This window comes from Diabrotica undecimpunctata, chromosome 1 (assembly GCF_040954645.1).
Source record: "Diabrotica undecimpunctata isolate CICGRU chromosome 1, icDiaUnde3, whole genome shotgun sequence".
Taxonomy (NCBI): domain Eukaryota; kingdom Metazoa; phylum Arthropoda; class Insecta; order Coleoptera; family Chrysomelidae; genus Diabrotica; species Diabrotica undecimpunctata.
Window position 1 is genome coordinate 2,445,641 of NC_092803.1, and position 11,064 is coordinate 2,456,704.

Genomic DNA, 11,064 nt, shown 5'->3' on the forward strand with positions numbered 1-11,064 from the left:
ATGGAACATTTGGGTATACCAAAGAAACTGATCCGGCTAGTCAAAATGACACTAAATAACTCTACGTGTGAAATTGCTTGGCAGGGTCACATATCAGATTAATTTACGGTTGCAAAAGGTTTGAGACAGGGAGATCCTTTATCCACTACATTTTTCAACATAGTGTTAGAAACTGTAATCAGAAAATGCAGCATGAAGGTGGAAGAAACGATCAAGAGAAATGAGCACCAGTGCTTGGCATTTGCTGACGATCTAACGATCCTAGCAAAAACCGAGAAAGAATTAAGAAGAGTTGTGAAGAAAATCATCGAAGAAGCACAGAATTTCGGATTGGAACTAAATGAAGACAAAACCAAATATATAATCATGGGAGGGACAGAAGGGAAAAAAGAAGACTTTAGTATGAGGTCTGTAAGTGGTAAAAGCTATAGTTTTAAAAGGGTGGACAAATTTGAATACCTGGGTGTAGTTTTCGATGAAAATGGAAAAGAGAAATGGGAGCTCGGAGCAAGAATAACAAAAGGGAATAAAAAATTAGGTAGTTTAAGAGGCCTACTGAACTCAAAATACGTTTCTAGACAAGGTAAATTCAGAATATATAAAACAGTAATTCGACCCACAGTAACATATGCCGGTGAGACATGGACATTAAATAAGAAGGAAGAGGATACTCTGGAAAGATGGGAAAGGAAAATATTGAGACGCATATTCGGAGGACGGAAGACAGAAAATGGTTTTTAGAGAAGAACCAACAATGAATTAATGGCTTTATACAAAGAACCTATCATTACCAAGTTCGTCAAGGCACAAAGAATCAGATGGTTGGGACATGTGAAAAGAATGGCAACAAACAGAATGCCTAAACTAGTAATAACCAGAAAATTAATCTGCCCCGAAAGAAGAGGTAGACCCAGAACGAGGTGGATTAGTAAAGTGGAGGAAGGCCTAAAACACGTGAAGGTTAGGGACTGGAAAAGAAAAGCACAAAATAGAAGCGAATGGAGAAATATTGTACACCAGGTCCTTCACAGTAGTTAGGAATACTGTATATATACATATTTAAGTTAAAGTTTTGTTTACAATAATTGTAATTAGTTAATATTAGGATTATGTTTAAAAAAAATGCCCTAGGCCTTAACGGCCTGTTTTGCGTAAAAATAAATAAATCCATTACTAAGTCACTTCCTGCTGACTTTTTCTGATGAAAACACAAGTGCCAATCTCATTCGCTCCACGCTAACCGTCGGGTTCGGCCCAAAAATAACATTCTATATTATCTACACCTAATTCGCATATCGTAATATGCAGCAGTTATAGCAAGCTACAATAAACTCTTCAGAAATTAATCCTTTGTCTTTCAGGTTTTATTCTCTACTTTTTCTTGTAAATGTCGATTGCATTCCTCATATAGCTCATTTTTTCTGATTTCGCCACTTTATATGCGGTGCATTGATCTTTTTTCGGTACAAAGAAACTGATATTAATTAGATTTTTTTTTCGATACAGAAGAATGGTCTGTGATACGATACGGAAGGAAAGTATAGAAAAAATGAGGGACAGTTTTGTATTTGGCAGTGTTGCCATGTCGCTTTAATAAATCATTTAACAAATCATGAGTATGTATGGTCTGTGTGCTAATCTACCAAGGGCCAATTATAAATTTTTTTTTCTAATAACTAACTGCAACTAATATCAAAAGAAACAAATATTCATTTGTTTGTGTTTTATATCAATTAAAAAAATATCCGAAAGGAATATAAAAATGTACAGTTTCAGTTTCAAAGCATATTTTTGAGGTATAAAACATACATAATAAGGACATGGCAAAGTCTTGAGATTGGACATTTCAACTTTTGTTTGGAAAGTAATTGAAATTGACAGTTATGACGTCACACTTCCACTGTCCATACCACGTCCATGCCGCAAACGCAAATTTGACGGTTTATTTGTAGCTAACTTCACCGGCACTTTATCACTCACAACAATAACAAATACTTTACAATTACAATACCACCAAAGAATATAGACGCTTAAGCGTCTATATTCTTTGATACCATAGTATCTTAGACAAGGAAAAGCACAGTATATTGCTTAAAAAGAATTTATACTGTGACAATACTTTCACAATACATACCCATATACCAGGGAATATAGACGCAGATGCGTCTATATTCTCTGCATATACTTTTGCCCCAAAAGATTTATTCAGTTTAATGTCAGCTATGGAATTTAAAATTGAAATTAAGGAAGAGTGTGTTGAATATAACCAACAAGATATAGAGAGTCGGATATCCACATCAATAGATCTGGAACACTTCAAAAATGAGTCAGAAGATAACTCGGGTAAGACAAAAAGTAAAAAATGAAGGTAATGGTAAATATAATGTAATTGGTATTTATTAGAAATGGAACTAAAAGCTAGAATTAAGGAAGAGCTTGCCGAAAGTGGTCAAGGATATATAGAGAGTCAGCTATTTACATCCCCAGGTTTTGAAGACTTAATCAATGAAACAGTTGAAGACAACTCAGGTGAGAGAAGTAATAAAAATATCTAGTGAGAACTTATTTTTAAGTATAGCTTTCGTTTAATCTGTATATATAATTTTTTCTATAATTCTGAGATAAAATACCCTACAACTTAGTTTGTGATAAGGTTTTTTTAGTCCATATTTTGCTTTTAAGTAATCTTTTACTTGCAAAATAAGATTTATTTGCTGCCAATATTTTTTTCTTTTATTTTTGACATTCTTTCTCTGGTTTTGCATATTGTTACTTTCAGATATTTGAAGTGTTCTACATCTTCAAATTCTGAAATCCCTAATTCCAATTGCCTTTGATTTCTTGTAGCATTTCTTTTATTATATTTCTGTTCTTTGCAATAATAATAATATTGTCTGTATAGATAATTAGTTGCTTACCTTTTGTTCTTAGGTTCCCCTAAGTTCCATGTTAATTTCATCTTTACCAGGAGCTTTTCCATTTTGCTCCTCTCTATTACTTCCTCCGATCCCTCTATTGTTGTGTTTATATTTAATATTTTTATAATTTCATGTTTTTTTTTAATCTTTCCTGTTCTATTTCTTGTATTTTTCATTTACTGATCTTGTTTTGTTTCTGTTTTAACTTTTTAGTTAGTAGTATAGTTAGTATCTTGCATCTAGATCTAAATTTTGAAAATAGTTCATATTCCTTGATCTCATTGGATTCCAAATATCTTTTATGTTGCATTTTTTTTCAAACAAACTAAATTTCTCAGTTCAGAGCTAAAAAAACTGAGGAAATTAGAAGATTTATATTTCTTGTATGGAACAAACAGTTTTATTTCCTCATACAATACCTCATCTAATTTGGAAACAAATATATTTAAATCATTAGTATCTAGAAAGCTATTCCAGTTAACTGAAGCAAAATAATAATTCAGGTTGTAAAAATCTGGTAAATTTAAATCACCTACTAAAATATATTTCATGCACTTCGTATAGACAGCACAAACATCTACAAAAGATGCACAAAAATCTTCAAATAGGACTGCTGAAGAGGCAGGTGGAATATATACTCTTACTACTATAAAATTTTCTTAACCATGCTTGCAAATAAGGAGTAGCTGTTCTATGTGCTCCATTGAAGTTTTCAAAACAACTTGAATAAGGGACCTCACAGAAACCTGAGGAATGCATATTTATTTTCAGTAAGAACAACTATATCGAAAACAGAACACGAAATCACATTATTGTTTATTCAGTTTAGTTCGCAACTCACCAACATTCTGATTATATAACTGTAATGGGGGTAAATTTAGGTTTTTTATAGCAGTGCATTTGAGAACATTAGGACATCCACTATTCTAGCGAAATAGTATAGCTCTTATCACGGTCATGTTCTAATGTATTGTTAAGTTCTTCCTGTGAGTTTTTGTACTGATTTTGTTGTAATTTAGTTAGGTCTTGACTAATTTTATATACTGTACTTTTTAACTGACTCATTTTATAAACTTACGTAAGACATGTTTGGATTTTAAGGCATTTTGACAGTGTTTCTATTGTCACAAATTATCTTCATTGGGGTTTCTTCAGATTGTACTTCTCTTTATTGAAAAAGAAATCAATGTAGAAATAGAGCATGATGTATTGGCGCTAAATATGTGACAGACACAATCTTTTTCTCATATATTAGATTTATTGTTTTTTTTTAACATTTTAAAATCTGTTCTAGTATTAATTGGCGTTTTAGTATGTTTCAGTTTTATTTATTTTATTTATTCTTATTAAATTTTATTACTCTTTGTTATACCCTGCAGTTTCTACATAAAAAAAATTTATAGTTTTTATTTTTCTTTTAGGTTTTTCTCATAAAGGAATGGAAATTAAGAAATCTGAAGTTGCATGCAATACAGAACAACAAATAAGTACAAACACTGAAGAAACAACATTAAAAAATTCTACTTGTAATTGTAAAATTTGTTTTAAGCAATTTAACCATGCGGATTCTTTGAAACGACATATAAAAACGCACTCTGGCGAAAAGCGTTACAAGTGTAAAATTTGTTTTAAGCAGTTCAGAGGTAAAAGTAATTTGGATGAACATACGAAAGTTCACACTGGAGAAAAGCCTTACAAGTGTGAAACTTGTTTTAAAGAATTTAGTCAGACATTTAACTTGAAAAGACATTTGAGAACACACACTGGAGAAAAACCTTACAAGTGTGAAATTTGTTTTAAGAAATTTACTGAATCAGGAAGTTTAAAAATGCATTTGAGAGTGCACACTGGAGAAAAGCCTTACAAGTGCGAAATTTGTTTTAAACATTTCAAACAAAAAACTTCTTTGGATGTACATACGAAAGTTCACACTGGAGAAAAGCTTTACAAGTGTGAAATTTGTTTTAAACAGTTCAGACATAAAACTTCTTTGGATGTACATACGAGAGATCACACCGGAGAAAAACCTTATAAGTGCGAAATTTGTTTTAAAGAGTTTAGTCAAGCAAGTCATTTGAAAACACATTTAAGAGTGCACACTGGGGAAACGCCTTACAAGTGTGAAATTTGTTTTAAGCAGTTTAGGAAAACAAGTCATTTGAAAACACATTTGAGAGTGCACACTGGGGAAACGCCTTACGAGTGTGAAATTTGTTTAAAACAGTTCAGAACTAAAAGTAATTTAAAATCACATTTGAGATTTCACACTAGAGAAACGCCTTACAAGTGTGAAATTTGTTTTAAAGAGTTTAGTCAAACAAGTAATTTGAAATCACATTTGAGACTTCACACTGGAGAAAACCCTTACAAGTGCAACATTTGTTTTAAGCAAATTAGTCAATTAAGAAATTTGAAAAGACATTTGAGAACACACACTGGAGAAAAACCTTACAAGTGTGAAATTTGTTTTAAACAGTTCAGACGTAAAAGTAATTTGGATGAACATATGAAAGTTCACACTGGAGAAAAGCCATTCAAGTGTGAAATTTGTTTTAAAGAATTTAGTAAGACAGTTAACCTGAAAACACATTTGAAAGTGCACAATGGAGAAAAACCTTACAAGTGTGAAATTTGTTTTAAACAGTTTAGACAAGCAAATCATTTGAAATCACATTTGAGATTTCATACTGAAGAAAAGCCTTAAGTCGTCTTTACAATACCGTAAAATGGGGTGAATAGGAACAAAACTTTACGAAATAACAATAATCTTGCATATTGTGGCATTTAACTGAAGCTATTATCTTGTGGCATTTTAAAGTAATTACTATTTAACAGTTTGACTGCCGAACACACCTATATGTGTATTATGTATAGATCATTTTTATCAGTTGTTGCAAAGCTGGCAGCGTGTGTAGAGGTGTATTTTTGTTGCGGCATTGTTTATATCAGTTTCTCGTGTTGGTTTTCAAAATTTTTTTATAAGTAGAGGTGTGCCGTGGTTGTAACTGTCATCAGTTATTATCAAGTGTCTATACTACTGCATTATTTATATAAGCTTCTTTACAAACATTTTAATGTTGTTTTTTTGAACTTGTAAAAAGATGGAGTTAATTTTTTTTACATCAATATGGACGATCAAGCTGGGACTTCTAGCTTACAAAAACGGCCTTCTTCTTCTTCTACGGCACTACAGCCCAAAATGAGCCTTGGCCTCCTTTATTGTTTGCCTCCACCCTTGTCTGTCTGTGGCTGCTCTTCTCCATACACGGACTCCTAAAAGAGCTTGTGCGTCGCTGCTTACTGTGTCTTCCCAGCGCTTTCTTGGCTTTCCAACTGGTCTCTTTCCCTGCATTCTGGCGTTCAGTGCTCGTTTTGGTAGCCTATCCTCTCCCATTCGTATCACATGTCCGGCCCATTGCAATCTTTGTATTCTAATGAAGTCTGACAGGGGTGTTTCCTTATACAGTTGATAGAGCTCGTTGTTATATCGAATTCTGAAGATTCCGTTTTCCCTCACAGGTCCTAGTATTCTCCTCAGTACTTTTCTTTCGAATGTGTCGAGTTTGTTTTTGGATGTTTCTTTCAGGACCCATGCTTCGCTGCCATAACATGCTATTGGCCGAATTAAAGTTTTATAGATTCTCATCTTTGTATTTCGGTGGACACTTTTAGACCGAAATATATGGGAGAGGGCAAAATAAGCTTTGTTTGCCTGCGTTATCCTTTTTCGTATTTCTCCATCCTCTGCTCCATCGGCATATATTTCTACTCCCAGGTATGTAAACTTTCCAACCGTTTCAATGTCATCTTCATGCATAATGTTTTGTGGGATTATATTTCTTCTCGTCTGTACCATTATTTTTGTTTTTTCTGTGTTAATTTCCAGACCTAGCCTTTTCGTTTGTGTTTTTAACTCTGCGTATGCTTCCTGTGCTCCTGTTGATGTTCTACAAAAACGGCCTACTTATGGGAAAAGTGTGGCAGAAAAAAGAAAAATTATGTCCAAAGAAGAACTTTATCAACATTTGACGAACGACTGTAGTAGTGATGAGGACTATTTAAGTGAAGATACATTAGGCTCCAGTTCAGATGACGAAGAAGAAACAATAGAGGCAATACTGTCTGAGATGCAAGGGAGAAGCCAAACATCGTTACCAGATAATAATCTACAATAGACAGAAAGAAAATGGTGTATTGAAGGTATCATAGAAAATATTGAGTTCGCTAAACGTCAAGAATTACTAGTACCAATACCAGGGGAAGGCAAACCAATAGATTTCTTCAATATGCTGATTACAAATGATTTCTTGCAAACTATTATAGATGAAAGTGGAAGTGCTGTGGAAGTTTTAGTTTATCCAGGCACACGTGTGAAATCTCGCATTACAGAGTGGAAAACCCCGAGTTTAGATGAATTTAAAGTATTTTTAGGTTTATTTCTCCATACTGGTACAATATCACTTTCGCGACTAAGTGATTATTGGAAAACTGACCCCTTATTTAACTTACCATTGTTTAGAAGATACATGTCAAAAAATAGATTTCTCATCATCTTGAGATGTCTTCATTGTACTTCCCCTAATCGAAATAGAAACGATCGTCTTCATAAAATAAGACCAGTGGTCGAATACTTCAATAAAAAAATTTGTGAAGTGTACTATCCAAACAGAGAACTTTCTTTAGACGAAGCTATGGTTTTGTGGCGAGGCAGATTACAATTTAAACAGTACATAAAGAATAAACGTCATAAATATGGCATTAAATTGCACATGCTAACTGAACCTACTGGGTTAATTTTGAAATTTCGCATTTATGAAGGTGCCTTCGATATTTATGGCGGATCAGGACATACAGAGAAGATAGTCTTATTTTTGTTGGAGGAGAAATTAGGCAATGGGCATGCTGTTTACTTAGATAATTTTTATAATAGTGTACAGTTGGCGAGAAAACAAATAAAACGTATTGTACTGGAACCTTGTTGAGAATAGACAGACAAAATAATCCTAAAGAAGTAGTAACCGCCAAGCTGAAAAAGGGTGAAAATAAATCGATGTTCAAAGATGGAGTACACTGTGGAAAATGGCGAGATAAGTGAGACGTTACCTATATTACCACAGAGTTTAGAAATATAATGGGAGAATTTAAAAATAAAAGAGAAGCAGTAAGTAACAAGCCTAAAAGTATTATTGCGTACAATACCTTTATGAGTGGAATTGACAGGCAGGATCAAATGTTGGCTTACTATCCCTGCAATCGAAAAACCGTCAGATGGTATAAAAAAATATTTTTTCATATACTGCAAATGAGTTTACTAAATACTCATCATATCTATAACAAGTACTCTGGAAGAGAAAGGTTGTCATTGTATGATTTTCGTTTAGAGATTATAAAAAGCTTGTTGGATACATGTGACAGTAAAGAAAAATCAGTATCTTTACAAAAGATCCAATAAAATTAGTAAAATAGAGAATACAAACAAATGTCAGGAGCCAAAGAATTTACCAGAATGCTCGAAAAGAATGCAGATTCTGTAGAAGGAACAAGAAGAGAAAGATGACTATTTTTGAATGTAAAGCATGCCCGGAATATCCTGGTCTATGTGTAGAATGTTTTGATGAGTTTCACAAAAACTGATGATTTTACTGTTCATTTTTTATTGTTTTACCTTTTCATAACTTGGAAAATAATTTTGTTAGTTTTTATTTTAACCACTTATGACTTTTGCAAATAAATAAATGTCTGTATTTTACCACTACAATAGAATATTCTAACACACCTATAGGTGCATTCTGGCACCGAGCAACTGATTTCCGTATCCGATGCCAATCACACCTATAGGTGTTTTAGTTTTTGACGTGACAACGTCTTGAATTAGGTTGTGGCTCGGAGTCATTTAAGAAAAAGTGTAACGCCCGCTCACGTCTGTTACAGTGAGTCGCCGAACGAGAGAGAGGCCCGCCGGACCGGCGAATGCCTTGCGTCTCCCACTCAAACATGATCGGTCCGCTGCGCGCGGCACTAGAGAATTAGGCGCGTTGAATCGCTAAAGTTGAAAATCGTTAAATGTATCGTCAGCTGTGTCTGTAGTGAAAATGTGGAGTGCTTAGATTCGTCATTTACAACAACTACAACAATAAAGGTAAATAATTGTACACTAATATTTCATTATCGTAAACTATGATTGATTGATTAATTGTTAGATTGACACAAAAGTTGAGAAACTGAGTTTATAGGTTATGTCATACTATTGACAAATTTTGATAGTGTTAAGTAAATTATTAGTTTAAATCACTCTGCAATCAATCGTAATTCAGTCGATTGAGAAGAAACAGCGCGTATTTCTAGTCAAACATTTAAAATAACAAATTATAACTTCTAACCTGTCAAAACAGGGCGACCAAACAAACGAACTAAACCGACCAATCACCACGCGCGGAGTTAGAATTTAACTGTGTTTAGCAAGAATTTCAAATTCCAATTTTAGTAAATGTTTTAATTTTCAACTTTACCATTTACATTTACAAATTTTAATTAATTTCAAATATATTTAGCAAAAATTTGAACCTTCGATCTGAATAAGTGTTTTGATTTTCAAATTGATTCTTTAAAATTAAAAATATTAAAATATATATAATCAGAAGTGAACGTCACATAACATTATCTGTACTTATTATTATTTAATATGTAGGCAAATACATGTGACCATACTTGGTAGATACAATTGGAAATAGTAATTTTTTATAACTGAAAAAAATAAATATATAAAATACTGGTAGCAAACAATAACTTCAATGATCGATATCTCCGCAACTAATTGATATATCGAAAAAATTTTCAAATAAATTTTGTAGAAAATAATATGATCAATAATATAATATAAAATAAATAATATATAAAAATATGATATATAAAATATAAATAATATATAATATATAAAATAATATATAAAAAAGACGTTGTCACGTAAAATCTTCGCCCGTAAAACCGACTTTACAGGCAACCGATTTTTTTTGTGTAATTCTTATCACCAAACCTTCATATAACTTTATTTATATATTTATGTATACAGAATACACACATGTTTAAAAAAATTACTCGGCACCTGACACAAATGTTATAATTTTTATCGGCAGTTAACCTGTTAAATGGGAATAAGCTACAATTAAAGGTTAAAGTACATTTATTGACGTTTGTATGTTTGACTTACGAAATTAATGACAAGCATCTGTCCAAAATGAAAAATATTTATAATAATGAAAATCCACCGGAAGACGAAGAGTCGTATTTAATTGAGAGTGACAGTGAATAATTTTTTATGTATCTTTTAATTTTCTTAAAGTTTTTATAGCTAATACTACTTTTATTAGAATAGGTTAGTTTACGTTTAGTAATTAGCTTTTTCAGTTATATTTATGGTTTTCTGGCCTTTTGCAATAAAAATAAACTTACTGGTAAAAACTTGCAGGTGTATTTTTTTTCTATTTTAATACGCTATATAAAATTTATATAGCTATTAAAAGAACAGACTAAATAACAATCAGAATGCCCACTCTCAGATGCCGCCTTTGAAGTGTGTTAGCACGCGATCGCCATATTTTTAACGGAAACATAGACTCGACTGAACTGTAATTTAAATTTTTAGAGATTAATAATCTAGTACATTTGAAATATTTAATCTATTCTTCAACTAAAAGTACGAATAAAATAGTCCATATTATGTCTATGGTTACCGTAAATAAATTAAACCGGGTTAACTTTTCTATGTACACCAGATAAAATTTCACTAGCTCATCACAATCCCAATCCACCTGCTCCAGCAGAATTGTTAAAAATGATTTTTTGCAACTGCAAAAAAGGGCGTGGCGCTTCTTGCGGAGAAGAGTAGGGTTATTTTGCAATGCAGTCTGCGGATCATGTAGTGGGGACAATTGCCCAAATAGCCCTCCAATTAATGAAACAGGAGAAATTGGTGAAGAGAGCTCTGATAAAGAGTGAAAAATTAACAATTAAAGTACTGTTAATATTTGATTAACTTATGAAACATTACTTAAATAAAAAATGAATGAACTTTTCATATATTTTAATATTTATTTTAATACGTTTTCCTCTTAACTAACAAATTAAATTTTTATAAATCACATAAGCA

The 11,064-nt window shown here is 32.4% G+C and overlaps 1 protein-coding gene across 1 annotated transcript; it reads left to right on the plus strand.

Moving 5' to 3' along the window:
• The first annotated feature begins 1,951 nt into the window (after positions 1–1,951).
• On the plus strand, positions 1,952–10,989 carry LOC140444000 (uncharacterized). Its single transcript, XM_072535568.1, has 3 exons — positions 1,952–2,343; positions 2,404–2,529; positions 4,340–10,989. The coding sequence occupies exons 1-3, from the start codon at positions 2,214–2,216 to the stop codon at positions 5,620–5,622; spliced, it is 1,539 nt and encodes a 512-aa protein (XP_072391669.1). The 5' UTR covers positions 1,952–2,213; the 3' UTR covers positions 5,623–10,989.
• The last annotated feature ends 75 nt before the right edge of the window (positions 10,990–11,064 follow it).

Excerpts from the sequence above, each read along its gene's own strand:
- LOC140444000 (XM_072535568.1), top strand. The coding sequence starts at position 2,214 with ATGTCAGCTATGGAATTTAAAATTGAAATTAAGGAAGAGTGTGTTGAA. Across the intron at positions 2,344-2,403 it reads TGAGTCAGAAGATAACTCGG|AAATGGAACTAAAAGCTAGA; the intron begins GTAAGACAAAAA and ends GGTATTTATTAG. Across the intron at positions 2,530-4,339 it reads AACAGTTGAAGACAACTCAG|GTTTTTCTCATAAAGGAATG; the intron begins GTGAGAGAAGTA and ends TTTTTCTTTTAG.